The 16139-nt window shown below is 42.1% G+C and overlaps 1 protein-coding gene across 1 annotated transcript; it reads right to left on the reverse strand.

The window, feature by feature from the left end:
• Positions 1 to 9474: 9474 nt before the first annotated feature.
• Positions 9475 to 15723, reverse strand: tmem263 (transmembrane protein 263). Its single transcript, XM_060923749.1, has 3 exons — positions 15491 to 15723; positions 13398 to 13468; positions 9475 to 10979 (listed from the first exon to the last, which is right to left on the reverse strand). The coding sequence occupies exons 2-3, from the start codon at positions 13459 to 13461 to the stop codon at positions 10681 to 10683; spliced, it is 363 nt and encodes a 120-aa protein (XP_060779732.1). The 5' UTR covers positions 13462 to 13468; positions 15491 to 15723; the 3' UTR covers positions 9475 to 10680.
• Between the last annotated feature and the right edge of the window lie 416 nt (positions 15724 to 16139).

Consider the following 16139-nt stretch of genomic DNA (forward strand, 5'->3'; position numbering starts at 1 on the left):
GACGGACGGAGACAGAAGGATGGCTCCCAACGAGTAGGGTTGACATGCGTCTTGTTCCAACTTAAGCCAATTTGGTGGAGGTGTTGTGTCATCTAACCAGTGTGTCATAATCATAATATTTGAAGCCCAATAATAAAAGAGAAAATTTGGGAGTGCAAGGCCCCCCTCTCTTTTAGATTTGCAGAGATGCCTCTTGCCAATTCTGTGTGTTTTGTAATCCCATAAAAAGGGGTTTACAATCGTGTCTAATTGTTTAAAGAATGAGTTGGCAAGAGACACTGGGATATTCTGAAATAAATACAATAATTGGGGTAGGAATACCATTTTAATAGCATTAACTCTGCCCAGTAGTGATATTGGAAGAGTCCTCCAAAATTGTATTTTTGACTGTAGTTCAGACAATAATGGAGGAAAATTTGCATTGAATAACGTATTGTGGTGTTTCGTAATTTGGATTCCCAAATATGTAAATTTGTCCAGTGATATTTTGAAAGGGAGAGTCTGTAACCAAGAGGTATCTTGCATATGTATTGGCATTAATTCGCTCTTATTCCAATTTATCCTATACCCAGAGAAGGTCCCAAATATATTGATTTTCTCTAAAATTTTTACAATAGTGGTTTCCGGCTGAGTAATATACAAAAGAACATCATCAGCATATAATGATATTTTATTTATTGATTTTTCTGATACATGACCATAAATTAAAGGGTCTGAACGAATGCTCTCAGCAAGAGGTTCAATTACAAGGGCGAAGATCAAGGGAGACAAGGGGCAACCTTGTCTTGTGCCTCTGTGTAGATGGAAACGAGGAGATAATATTTGATTTGTGAGGATTTGCGCCGAAGGGCTGTTATATAGGAGCTTGACCATTGAAATGAATTTTTGACCGAATTTAAATCTTTTCAAGGTTTCGAACAGGTAAGGCCATTCGACTTGGTCGAATGCCTTTTCTGCATCGAGTGACAGAATGGCAAGCTCTTCTTTCTGTCTATCAGTAGAATATATTATGTTGAATAGCCGTCTGAGATTAAAAAAAGACTTTCTATTTGGTATAAAACCAGTCTGATCTGGGTGTATTAATTTATTTAAAAGAGGGCTCACTCTATTGGCCAAGACTTTAGAAAACAACTTTCCATCCAGATTTAAGAGGGAGATGGGACGATAAGAGCCGACTTCTTCTGGGTCTTTAGCTTTTTTATATATAACTGTTATAACTGCTTCAGTTAGCGTTGGAGGTAAAACACCGTCATTGTTAGCTTGGGTGAACACCTTATGTAAATACGGACAGAGAATTTCGCTGAACTTTTTATATAGCTCCCCTGGGAGGCCATCAGGACCAGGGGCTTTGTTACTTTTAAGTGACATGATGGCCCTTTGAATTTCCTCAACAGAAATTTCAGAGTCCAGGTGGGCTGACTCTTCTTCATCTAATGGCCCTTTTCCACTACCCTTTTTCAGCTCACTTCAGCCCGACACGGCTCGCGTTTCGACTACCAAAAACCGGCACGACTCAGCTCGTTTCAGCCCTGCTTAGCCCCTAAAACTCCCACCGTTTTGGAGTGGGGCTAAAGCGAGCCAAGCCGTGCCGAGTGAGGTTGGGGGCGTGAGCAGACACTCCCCTGTGCACTGATTGGTGAGGAGGAGTGTCCTCACATGCCCACACACGCCCCGCGAGCGCGCTGGGATCTGTAAACACCGCAAACCCGGAAGGAGAATAATTACGAATTACGAGAATTTCTGAAGCCTTATGCGCCTCGCCTCATCTATACGCTCTTGCCAGTAACTGTCCGCGTTGTCGGTGACAACAAGCCACAGCACCAAGACCAGCAACACTAACGACTCCATGTCCTCCATGTTTATTGTTTACTATTCGGGTCGTGAGACTACCGCTTAAAAGATCACTGAATCAGTGACATACAGAGCATCGTGGACGAGTTCGCGGAGCGCAAGGCTCGTCGTATGCCCTTCAAATAATGCGCGCAGTAGGCTATTGATGTTTTATTATGAGCCATGTACAGTATGTCACCTAATGTTTTTTTGTTTCTGAGTTACATGTTCATTTGAAGGACTTAATGTACAAAATAACATAGTTGCACCCCGTAGTGTTGAAATTGGTAAACACAGACAGTGCATTCAGTGAGGTTTGCACCGCCCTCCTTTTATTTCTGACTCTTCCTGTCACCGTTGCAACCTCTGAGCGCTCATTCGTATGCCCTTCAAATAATGTGCGCAGTATAGGCTATTGATGTTTTATTATGAGCCATGTACAGTATCCTAATGTTTTTTGTTTCTGAGTTACATGTTCGTTTGAAGGACTTGATGTACTAAATAACATAGTTGCACCCGGTAGTGTTGAAATTGGTAAACACCGCAGTTGCGGACATTTTGTAGCCTAAAATGATGTTATGATAAGCTTTAATAAAGTGCCCGGTCATTTGCCCCGCCCCCGGCCCGGCTCTGACTTGTTCCGCCACTGTCACTGATGGCACTGTTTGCGCTGCTTAGCGACATCACGTGACGTCCACCCACTTTCGCTAACTCCACCCAATGTGTCCACCCACTTCCAGCCAGCACGGTTCAGCGTGGTTGTAGTCGAAATGCAACTCCAACAGCCCCGCTCAGCTCGACTCAGCACGGCACGGCTCAGCCGCGTTTGTAGTGGAAAAGCGGCATAATTGAGAGAGGTTGCAACCATCTAAAAATTCTTGCATAGCAGCGTAATCTAAATTTTTATTGGATGTATATAAAGTTTTATAAAATTGTAAAAATCGGTCATTAATATCTTTGGGTTTCATCAAAACATCCCCTTTGGCTGACTTAATTTTATGTATTATACGATCATTTTCTTGCTTTGTAAGTTGCCGTGCTAAAAGTCTGTGTGGTTTGTCACTAAACTCAAAATATTTCTGTCTGATGTATAAAAAAGACTTACTAACTTTTGCTGAGAGTATCTTGTTGTATTCATATTTTAGGGATGATATCTTTTTATACAGATCACCAGACGGTGTCCTAGCATTCTCTTTATCTAGTATATTAATTTGCCGCTCTATTTCCACTAATCTGGCCCTATTCTTCTCTTTTCTGTATGCTTCAAATGAAATAACACAGCCTCTAAGGAAGGCTTTAAACGCCTCCCATAGTATAGCAGGGGAAGTCTCTGTGTTGTCATTAGTTTCAAAATAAAGAGATATTTGAGCTTTTAGATATTCACAGAACTCCTTTTCGGTTAGTAAGAGAGGGTTTAATCTCCAGGTCCATTGTGGTCTCACCATATTCTGAATAGCCAAGGTGCAAGTGAGAGGGCTGTGATCTGAGATCACTATATTATGATATTTTACATTTGTAGCATATGGCATAAATTTTGCATCAATGAGGAAATAATCTATCCTGGTATACGAGTTATGTGTTGCTGAATAATAAGAATATTCTCTACCAGTAGGATTTGCAATTCTCCAAATATCAGTCATATTAGTATTATTAATGAAAGTATTAAGAAAAACACATGAATTGCTTTTATCCATTCTACGTGTAGAGGACCTGTCTAAGTATGGGTCCAGGATGCAATTGAAATCCCCTGCAATAATAAGATTTGTCTGGGATATATCTGGTATTAGAGAAAACACTTTTTTAAAGAATGAAGGGCTGTCTACATTGGGTGCATATATGTTCAGTAAAGTGAGGGGCGTAGAATATATTTCACCGGTTACAATCAAAAAGCGTCCTTCTTTATCAGATATTGTGGTTGCGTGAATAAAAGGAATATTCTTCCGTATCATAATTGCTGTACCCCTAGCTCTAGCATTGAATGATGAATGAAATATATGTCCTATCCATTTACACCGTAGCCTGGCATGAGAGTCATTTTTCAAATGTGTCTCCTGTAAAAATATTATGTCTGGTGTTAACGATTTAAGATGAGCAAAAACCCTCCCTCTTTTGATTGGGCCATTAAGACCACGTACATTCCAGCTGGCTAATGTAAGACCTCCTCTTCCCCCGTCATGTATACCATCCTGTGTTTGCATCATTGGATTATCTGCCATAGCAAAATTTGATGTTCAGATAATTGTGGAACACACTTATCTGGTTCAGACAAACAGCCGTGTATACTAGCAAATCTATTACTATTTCACACAATAACATTTTCTTGAGTGTAGAATTGCACTTGAAAATAAACAGAGTGAGTGGAGAGAGAAACAGGAGAAATAAGAAAATGAGTGAGAGTAAAAAAGACAAAACAAAAAAAAACAAGACAAAAACATACCCTGCCCCCCACCCCACCCCCACATACACACACCTAAGCTTATCTCCCTACCCATAAGCTGCAGGTAAAACAGTATTTGGGATCCCTAAAGAGCCACCCGCTCAAACTCCCACCGAACTTTCACATATAAAAAATTATTCACTGTGGCAAATTGCCCCACGGAGTTAACGTTTGAAATGTATCAGAGCATTAAAGCCAATGAATGGGGAAGGACATTAGACTGCTACTGTATTAACACCTGTATTAAAACCACTGTCTTAAAAGAGAAACACTAAATCGAACTGTAGCAGCATTGGCAGTAACAGTTACAGGCCTCAATTTCCTTTTCTTATTCCCCCCCTCAGTATTAGACTATTTGAACAAATATCAACCTACCCCAAATATCAGAGGAAAAAGGCAAAAACAAAAATAAACAGAAAAGTCTAGCCATTTAGGCTACATTTGCCACCATACAAAAAAAAAAATATTGTTTCCTTGGGGTAGGTAAGTTATACAGCTCTAAATGCTACATGAGTAAAACTCAGTCTCACATTCACATCTCTGTTTGGGTAATATTCTTCTTCACGTAGGCCATCGCTTTGACTGCATCCGTGAACTCCCTCTCCTCTCCGTTGTGCGTAATGCGCAGCTTGGCTGGGAACATTATGCCATACCGGACACCCTGGTGGTTGCGCAACAGTTTCCTCACGTCGTTGAACGCTGCCCTGGCTTTAGCGACGCTTGCGGTGTAATCCGGAAAGATGGCAATTGTCTCCCCGTTGAATCGGATTGGGGTATTGGTGCGGGCACGTTTAAGTACCTCTACACAGTCCTGATAGTAGTGGAGCTTAGCAACTATGGCGCGCGGTTTCCCATCTGATCTCTTCGGTGCCGAGCTCCTGTGTGAGCGGTCCACGAGCACATCTTTATCCAAATGTAACGCTTCTTTCAGCAGATTTGAGACCGATGTTGTGGAGCATGAACCATTCGTCTCTGCCACCCCCAGGATTCTGATGTTGCACCTCCTTAATCTTCCCTCCATATCCTCACATTTCTGCCGAAGCCCCTTCACCTCTGCTTTCAGTTCGGATACCGTAGTCTGCAAAGCCGTCACCTCGTCTGAGCACGTATTCAACCCGCCTTCCATCTCCCTGATTGTAGCCTTCATTGTGTTGAGTTCAGAGTGAATCGCTATCGTGTTGTTTTTTATCTCCCCTCTGACGGTTTGTAACTCGCTCTTAAGAAAGTTGAAATCTTCTGCAAGTGCATTTTTCACTTCTGATTTTATCACCTGCGCAATGTCCGCCTTCAACGAGAGGAGAATATCATTTTTCAGGGCTTCAGCGTCCATCTTCGCGGTTTGTTCTGATTGAAGCGGAGTCGCGGCCTGCGTGGTGGAGCTTGAGGTCAGGGCCGCGTCGGGCCTTGTGCTGCTCGACGGTTTGTACGAATATTTACGCAAGTCGTATGGTTTTGAGGCCATCAACCTAAATCTAAACTGTAGTTTTAACCTTAACAAACACTTGGAGTCAATTTCACAGTGTTTTCTAATGCAAGGCGAACCTTAATTAGAAATAAAACAAAAGCTCGGCGGGAGCTCAAACCACATACGTCCTACTCCATTGCTCGCTCAATAGCGCCCCCAAGAGCGAGTCACACAACTTTTAATTCCAAAGAGCCGCCAGGAATTGGTATTCCAGGCGGCTCATTTTAATCCCATGGCTGGAGACTTAGGGCAGGATAAAACACTAGCCCGAATAATGGCCCGATTCTATTGGCCGGGGATTCACGGCAATGTTCGTAAGTGGTGTACGGCATGCCGCGAATGCCAATTAGTAAATCCAGCGGCCATTCCAAAAGCGCCTTTGCGCCCTCTTCCATTGATCGAGACCCCATTTGAGAGAATTGGGATGGATCTCGTCGGGCCATTAGATCAGTCAGCACGAGGGTACCGCTTTATATTATTTCTGGTGGACTATGCAACGCGATACCCGGAAGCAGTGCCTCTGCGCAATATCTCAGCATGCAGTATTTGAACCTGATCTCTGTCCTGCCGTCCTCTGTGCTCCACCCACCAGTACTGAACCGTTACACACACATTGAACAGGCATGACATGGCATCATGCAAACTTCATAACACAAAATCACACTGTGTCAAGCAACGGTGACACATAAAAAATAACTTCACGCAATGAACAGGTGCAATTTTGTTCACCACCAACAGTGACTTTAGTGGGTGCATTTTACTTTTTTCCGATTTAGTGATACTCATAACAAAAATGACATGGTATCATGCAGTCCTCATAACACAAAATTACACTGTTAAGCAATGACACAAAATATAACTTTACACAATGAACAAGTGAAGTTTTGTCAACCTACATGCAATGGTGGTACTACAGTAACATTTACAGATTAGTATAACAAATAGATTTATAGATATAACTCCTTCTTACATTGGTGCCACCACAATTTCTACCACTTCATAACTTTTATCCCCCTTTCCTTCACAATCCACCTGGAATAACATCCATCTCTCTCCATTGCTTTCCTTTCTACTATTCCTTCCCCATACACTGATTTCCCATGTTACTTTCCAGAAAACTGCATACGGTGAGGTGCTGTAGGGAACGCCCGGAAAACCCGGAGTGGATTTTCAGTGGTACGTGTATTCTCTTAATCGATCAAATGGAATGAATTCTTTCACGAAGCAATAGAAACGGCGCTGGGTGAACTAATATTTTATGTTAAATGTGAGGGGGGTCCAAACGAAGAATTATGAAATGTGAAGGGGACACGTCCCCTTCACATTCAATGGTGGCGACGCCCATGGTCCACACAGAACCGGACCGACCCATCAGTCTTGGGAACCAAGACCACCAGGCTGCTCCAGTTGCTGTGGCACTTCTCAATTACCTCCATCTCAAGCATAACCTGGAGTTCATCCTGAACTACGTTTTTCTTGTACTCGGGGAGCCGATACGGGCAGCTGTTCACCACCACCCCTGGGGAAGTCTTGATGTGGTGCTCTCTGAGGTCGGTGCGACCAGAGAGGGGTGAGAACACATCGCAGAACTCCTCCTGCAACCTGATAATCTGTGCTGTTGGAGACCATGAGAAGTGGTCTCCACAGGGACTGGGGTAGCCTGGGCCCGCCCATCCTAAGCGTGACGCAACACGAGGGCCTGTTGCAAGCTTAGTCTGGCCAGGCAAGCTATCTACAGCTCTTCCAAGCTCCCAAAAAATCGGGAACCAATCAACTTTGAGCATCTCCAACGGCCCTGGGTAGAGGCGTGTTCAAGGCACTGACGTAGTAGAACTGCGACTGGAAGCCATAGATTGTTTACAGAATCTATGCCGGAAGCGCTTCATTCACGCTTCCGCATCTATTATGCATAGATGCTGTATTGAAAGCATTCAACGGGAAGTTCTCATTGAAAATGGAGCAAAGAGCAGCCCTGGAAGTATTTATTGAAAGGAAGGACGTTTTCACCTTGCTCCCGACCGGCTTCGGTAAGAGTTTAATCTACCAGTTAGCCCCGTCGCGTTGCATACGTCAGAGGAAAGAGTGATGTGATTGGTTTAAGCTTTGTCACAGCCTTTTCTGGCTTCGACCAGTAGCAAACTGAGGCATTTCAGGGAGGCGGGTCAACCACAGGCTCTGGGAAATGGTTGGGCTTAATATCTTGGCCAGACCAATAGCTCAGAGAGCTTTGAAGTCGCGTTAGCCAGGCTAGACTGGGGTGCATTGGGCCACACTTCTTGGACTTACCTCCTGTCCTAACTTTGCCGTCTCCGGAACTACCACTGCCACAAGAACCTTCTTTCACCATGGTTTTAGGAGACGGAGGTGGTAAATTTAACATGCATCGCCCCCGTCTGAGTAATTTTGAACTCAACATGGGCAGTAAAATGAGCACTTTATCTCCTGGTGCAAATCCCCTTAGCTGTGTCCCTCTGTTGTACAGGCAGTATTGACATTCTTGTGCTTGTAGCAAATTCTCCCGAGTTATGTGGCTCAGTGCATGAAGTTTTGCTCTCAGGTCAAGAACATACCGAATTTCATTTTTGCTTTGAGAAGGTCCCTCCACCCAATTTTCTCTAATAAATGTCTAAGACACCACAGGGCTTACACCCATACAGCAATTCAAATGGGAAAAAATGGGAAGGCTCGTAGGACCTTGCGCACTGTAAACAACAGAGGATCTGACCACCTATCTCAGTTTCTAGCATCCCTGTGAATGAACTTACAAGTCATGTTCTTAAGCATATGATTAAATCGTTTGACCAACCCATCTGTTTGCAGATGGCAAACCCTGGTACAAATCTATTTAATCCCCAATAATTTGTACAGTTTGCATTAAGTATACATGACATGAAAGAAGTGCCTTGATCAGTCAGGATTTCTTTCAGAATCCTGACTCTGGCAGTAATGCGGAAAAGCGCCTCTGCAACACTACGTGCAGAGATATTGCAAAGAGGCACTGCTTCTGGGTATAACATTGCATAATCCACTATGACCAATACAAAGCAATACCCTCTTGTAAATCAGTCACTCTAAATGGCCCAATTCTTTCAAAGGAGATCTCAATTAATGGTAATGGGTGCAATGGCTCTTTTGGCATGGCTGCTGGGTTTACCAGCTGGCATTCGCAACAAGCCACACACCACCTGTGGACATCGGCGCGAATCCCTGGCCAATAGAAGTGGGCCATAAGATGATTTAGTTTTGTCCTGACCTAAATACCCAGCCACTGGATTATGATGAGCCGCATGGAATAAAAGCTCCCTATCACACTTCAGGACCAAAAAAAAAAAAACTCATCTCTTCCTTAGTTTGAGTGCCCTGCTTCACTTGATATAACTTATCCTTAATAATAGAAAAATACACAAAAGGAAAGCTTTCATAGCTATGACTAACCTTGCACATACAGTCTCTACTCCCCCGTCCCAGAACCTGCAGAGCCATGAGCAAGTTCCTCATGAACTTACTAACATATCAGGGTTGTGAGAAAAGAAAACTTGCCAAAGGTGACAGACTATAGAAGATGCCTGTCGCCATATCCTGAAAACATCACACACAATCCTCAGATAGGACCTTGAAACTGGGACTTGGCTAAGTTACTTTTGAGGAGCTAAAACAGTCAGTCATTCAGTAAGGTACTGTATATCTAAGTGGTGCCTCCAATATTACCTACTATTTGTAACAAGGCAAAAGCAATGCAATATTGAATCCTATTTCTTTATTTAATTCACATTATACATATATTCAAGCACAAACTTACATGTGTGTGTGTAAAACGAATACACACACTGATAAAATAAAAGGGAGGGGACATATTGCTTATTACAAAGACGACCTATATTCACCATTTTGCATTCTTTGGTTGCAGGAAAAAGATTTTGAACACATCTTGGAGAAAATACTGTCTCTGCTCATTTATACTTTATCAAAAAAAAAAAAAAAGTAATGCAGTATTGGCCTGGGGAAAATGATTCTACTTATGAAATGGACAAGACAAAGTTTGAAAGTGACTTGAAAATAATTCTTAAGGATAAAACAAAACATGCATAGTTGAACAAACTAGCTTTTACAGACAATCTTCACTGCAAGGCTAGATGAGTAAAATGGCCCAGAATTTAACAGACCCAATCTAACCTAAACAGCTATTTCACGTAATATTACAAACTGTTTTGCTTCGGAATGTTTGCTACCAGCATTCAGATTTACACAGGAATAACTCCTTAGATGTAGTTTTGGTGCACAGTGAACAGTTTGTGGCTGGAGGCTCAAGGCTTCTCTGTGTTGTAGGTGGGAGAGAGAGAGACTGGTGAGCTAAGCTGTAACAGCAGGCAGCATGGCTCAGCCTGGACCCCAGGGGCTGTACCTCACAAACCGAATTAATCAGAGAGATGAAACATTACCATCAACCCATCACAGTCTCAAACTTTCTCCTACAGTACAGTGAATACCCAAGTAATGCCCATCTTAATTCAATGTATTGTTCATGGTACTAATTTTCCCTAAGGTTCTGGTACAAAGAGATGTGTGCTCCCTAGTTTATGGTCAGACACAAAACCCAGTGCAATGTGGCTTAGCAAAACATGACGTTACGCTGGTCGCTCACTAAACACCCAATCTCCAAACTTTCACAAGTAATACTTCAAGAATGAAAACATTATGCTCTTACTAGGATCACAACATTCACACCTTGTCATGTTCCAAAACATACAACACAGGACAAAAACATCCTCTTCTGAGAAACAGATGGACGCTCCAAGTTCACTGAAGTTACTCATTCATAGAACGGATCTAGCAGATAGATCTGATGCCAACAAATCATTTTGCAGAATATCAAACCAACCATCATCCCACTGAGGAGTCATATAATAAAGTCACTGATGACAGCATCTCCCCCAACAACTCAGACATTTCAGTCAGACTTGTCCTTCTTCTTGGCCCCTCCGATGGGAACTTTATTAGCAACTGCTGAGCCAACTGCAGTTACTCCACCAGCCACTGCTGACACGCCCCCTTTCACCAATCCTACTCCCATACCAGGAACAGCAGCAACAGAAGTGACAGCGGTCTTAGTGAGGTCCAAGCTCTTCCCTCCAAGCCAGGCCACCCCACCAACAGTGGCCCCAACAGCCCCCTTGGTGACACTGAAGAGACCTCCCGTCACTCTGGAAAACATGCCTGGTTGAGCCTGAGGGTGGTCTTTATTCGTATCTGTAGAATGGAAAATAAAAACTTATGATCAGCATGTATACTTGTCTAATGTTAGCCAAATCATACACACTTGACATTAAAAGACTCTGCATTTAGCTTGACAGAAACCAAGGTCAACCATGTCAACACATGAGAGAAGGAGACAGGGTTACCAGAGACTGTCAGTTAATACTGCAGAATTAAAAACACCTTCCGAGTTGTCAGTCATTTCAGATTTATATGCTGACTTGCTTCTCATCTCATTATCTCTAGCCGCTTTATCCTGTTCTACAGGGTCGCAGGCAAGCTGGAGCCTATCCCAGCTGACTACGGGCGAAAGGCGGGGTACACCCTGGACAAGTCGCCAGGTCATCACAGGGCTGACACACAGACAACCATTCACACTCACATTCACACCTACGGTCAATTTAGAGTCACCAGTTAACCTAACCGCTGACTTGCTTATCTGCCTTTTTTATTTTTTAAATTTTTTTTTTTTTTTGGGGGGGGGGGGGGGGGGGGGAGACGACGACTGCTTTTTTGGATATATTTGAGGAACATTACGTTCTAGTGTACTCTGATGTTAAAATGTGGAATTACTGGGTAAAAGTTCTTGAAGGCCTATGAACTTTACTCCTGAAATAACTGCCAAATCATGTCACTGGTGGCTCAACAGTTACTGATCAGAAGTTCAAGGCCCAGCATCACCATCCTGCCACTGCTGGGCAACTTAAGCCTCTCTGATCTCAGCTTCCTAACAAGCTTGGATATGTGCTGCTTCTTAAGATAAGCTGTAATAAAAATTAACTGTGATCACGATCTTTGGTTTGCTCAACAAAGTGTAAATCATCAGCGATAAGAGTATACAGTGCAAGTTAGCTAATTAGGCAACTGTTTTTCCAACAATATCTAATCAAATCACAAGTTAATTCATATTTTAACTAGTTGGCTGCTTACCGTCACAGCATGCTTGTTAATATTTATTGATTTCAGTCTTATTTTATTAATACTTAAAGGCTGTTAAAACAAGAAAAAAAATGTCTGCATACTTAGATCCTTTAGTTCATTTAATTGCCAAGCTTTCGGTCAGAGACCTTCCTCAGGGCACAAACAGATCTGTTTGTGCCCTGAGGAAGGTCTCTGACCGAAAGCTTGGCAATTAAATGAACTAAAGGATCTAAGTGTGCAGACATTTTTTCTTGTTTTAACAGTCTTTTGGTTTTGTTTGGCACCTTTTTATCGTGAGTGCGGTGTGATCCGTTTAAATTAATACTTAAAGGAAAAGTCCATAATTTTTAAAACCTATGCTACCTGTGAGGCGAATGACAATTACAATAAAAATACAGACAAGCCTTTGCCTTCCCCCAGGCTGCATTACCCCATCCTTTCTACAGAAGCTAAAAACACTCAGAGCCGAGTAGTTCTGCTTAGGAGCAACTTTCCAGGCCAGAAAAGTAAACAAAAGCCTAAAAACAAGGAAATGTGTGATATTTCATTGCATAATTGTAAATATGATTACAGGTCAAGAAACACTGACAAAAGACAAGCGGCAACTTTAGAAGATCTCAATTATTGTGACTAAGGAGCCATTTCAAGTGTTCATGGTTAATTAATAAATAAAACAAACCCTCACAAGAGAAATACAATTGCAAATACACATTTCAATTAACATTTTCTAATTAGCATTTGAATAAGCCTGGAAAACGCTGACATAGCCCTGAACCTAAATGCCAAAAAACAACAGGAGCTGGAGAATACCTTTGTAACACCTATAGCAATTACTTAAGAATATATAACAAGAATTTGATGCGCCATGCTTTAAGTGTACATGCAGAGGAGAAAGAGGGAGTTATAAATGAACTACAGCCATACACACTTTATATATTTATATTAATGCAATATAAAATTTCCGATTTCCTTTGTGGAGAAGCAGCAGCAGCCGAAAATGCATAGGAGGAAATGAGATGCTACCAAGCAGACCGATCACAGCTGTTGCAGTCTGTGTTGCCACAACGTGTAGCTACATTGTTTTTTTTTTTTAAAGATATTTTTTTGGGCTTTTTGCACCTTTATTGGATAGGACAGTGTAGAGACAGGAAATGAGCGGGAGAGAGACGGGAAGGGATCGGGAAATGACCTCGGGCCGGAATCGAACCCGGGTCGCCCGCATTCATGGTATGGCGCCTTAACCACCTGAGCCACGACGCCCCCAGTGTAGCTACATTGTTGGGTAGTTGTGCATCAGGCTACAGTGAAGGGTACGGTGTAGCCGTGGCATAGATTCTCCTCAGAAGTATAAATTGGCCTTTATAGGGGTTATGTGGAAGATGGAGGACTAGATGGCACAACAGCACCACCGTGTGAATTCACAGTGGTATTACCTTCACATATGACAGGTTTGATTGGCTTATGCCAAAGAAACTCAAAGAAATTAATTACCTGCTGGAGGTTCATCATTTAAGTATGCAAGCTCATCCCGCTGTGGCTCATCTACTTTGCTCATTGTGGCTCTGTGGAAGAAAAATCAGAAGGTTTACATGTTTAACATACACTCATGAAAGGGCCCAAAGAACCAAGAGTAAGGGTGTGCTACCTACATCAACATAGAACAAGGCCAACCAGTTCACAACCAGTCCGGATTGTGTGTTTACTCTACACATCCAAACACTACTGTATAAACATTTGTAACTGCTCTGTTTCCTTTGACAACATTATGAGTACATGATTGTGAGTGGTAATGTAAAAGCAAGCTGAAACAGAAAAATATACTGTTCTTTGGCACACAGACCTGTAACAATGAAGAATTAAAAGGAAAAAGGTCCACTCTGACATGTTTTTATACTGATTTTTTTTTCTTTACAAGAAGCCTTTGTCACATGCACACTCAAGCACAGTGAAATTCCTCCTCTGCCTTTAAGCCATCTGAAGCAGTGAACACACAAGTGCGTTATGAGCACGCACACATACCCAGAGCAATGGGCAGCTATGCTACAACGCCCAGGGAGCAGTTGGGGGTTGGGTGCCTTGCTCAAGGCCACCTCATGTTAAGCATGCCTTTGGACTGTGGGGGAAACCAGAGCACCTGGAGGAAACCCACACGGACACAGGGAGAACATGCAAACTCCACACAGAAAGGTCCCCATTGGCTGCTGGGCTCAAACCCAGAACCTTCTTGCTGTCAGGCGACTGTACTAACCACTACACCACCGTGTCAGTGTTTATTAGCTGTTGCATTTGAGTTTATCTATTATATGCGAATGTCAAAAAGGGATACTGCAGCAGTTACAATGCCCTTTAATAGGAAGAAAAAAAACCTCATTCATACAACATAATGGTCAAGTTTCACTGTGACCTCCTCAAAAAAAAAAGCATTAACTTATTCTCTCACTCAACATTTTAGTGACTTCAGCATCATATTAATGAGAAAGCAAATGGACACTGGAAATGGAGTCAATGTTCAGAACGCCATGCAGGTATAGGACACAGTTGCTCTAAGCAAAAACTGAGATGACGAGCATGGTGCTATTCACAGCAGGATTAGCATAAAAAAAAAAAAACTTGAGCTTTCCAACCTGTTTAAGCAGAGTATACAGATGAGAGGAGGTGAAAGAGCTATAAAACAGACTAAAGCGCTGCTGCATCACTTGTTTTAGGCAGAGAACAAGCGAGACTAATTCTCACTGCCAACACTATCAGCAGATTGATGAAAGAAAAAAGCAAAGGAAAAAGGGTAAAAAAAACAAAACAGCAACTCAATTCATTACAAAAATAAATCCTGGATGCCACTGAAGAAAACATCATGGATCACATTTTGAAGATTGGCATGCAAGTAATTCAGGGTGGATTTTCCTGCTTTAATTCTCTGTTGTAATAGTTTTATTAAAGACCTTCAGTGATTCCTGTGTGTGTGTGTGTGTGTGCGCACATGAGCCTGAAGCCCAGTGGAGGAGGAACAAGTCCTCCACTAAGCACAGTTACACGTAGGCATGAATGATATAGCAATATGCCACTCTTCAGAGCTTTACTCCATAAACCTGATTGCACAATTTATTCACCAAAGACTGGATCACTCTTATTTAGGAAGAAAATCGAAGAGGCTCACTTCATGTGTGCTTTTATATCATCAGTAATATGGAAATTATAGCATGTTACATGAAACAAACAAAAAAGCTAGAATGCTAGTGACTTACTATTAAAAAGTGCAGGTTTGCTTTTCATAAAGGGCTACAAAAAAGTAAAAATACTGCTACTCAGAAGAAAAATAAAATAAAGGCATGTTTAGGAACAACATCCAGCACCATTATGAAGAGCCACCAGGTAAGTTGTTATTCTGCAGCCCAAAATGGGCCAACATTACAACCACTAACAAAAATATACTTCAACCACTGAAATATCAAGAATTAATTGAAAAATAATAACATTTGACACTTATTATACTCATATTCTAGTTAACAGTTCGGTCTAAATGTTGCCTTCCAGAAAAGAAAACTTTTCTGAACTGCTAGCTAACATTAGCAACATGGTGTACTTACATTTAGAGCTTCAGGAGGCTAGTAAGAGCCGCTTTTCCTCTCCTCTGAACTTTAACTCCTACTTCAGCCTGCTAGTTTTCTTGTCGCCTTAAGTAGCGTGGAGCTTTTTAAATTTCACTCAGCGCACAATAAAGCCTTGTCTTCAAGAACTTTCTATCCTTCTGCTTCATGTACTGCACAACTCAGACTTTGCGTGACGTGGACGTGGCGTTCTACTTGGCTCTTTTCCCCCCCTCTTCACCAGCAGTCTGGGCACATTCAACAGGAAGTGACGTTTTACACTCGTCTAGCACTCCAACTTCAGAACATGGAGGTCCACGCAGATTCACACCAGCCAACACTTTATCCTTCACAACAAGAACACAGCAGGGATTCATGTTTAAAGTGCACATCCTGGACCAATTTAGTGGGGGTTTTTTTTTAAATATGAAAGTATAGATTAGATTAAACTTTATTAATCCCTTTGGGAGGGTTCCCTCAGGGAAATTAAGATTCCAGCAGCATCATTAGAGGATAAATAGAAAATAGAGGGGGGGACTTCTAGATAAATTAAATTAAATTAAATTAAATTAAGTATTTACTTATACAGGGGCGGGATGGTGGCGTAGTGGTTAGAGCTGTCGCCTCACAGCAAGAAGGTCTGGGTTTG

The sequence above is a fragment of the Neoarius graeffei genome, chromosome 6 (genome assembly GCF_027579695.1).
Source record: "Neoarius graeffei isolate fNeoGra1 chromosome 6, fNeoGra1.pri, whole genome shotgun sequence".
Lineage (NCBI taxonomy): Eukaryota > Metazoa > Chordata > Actinopteri > Siluriformes > Ariidae > Neoarius > Neoarius graeffei.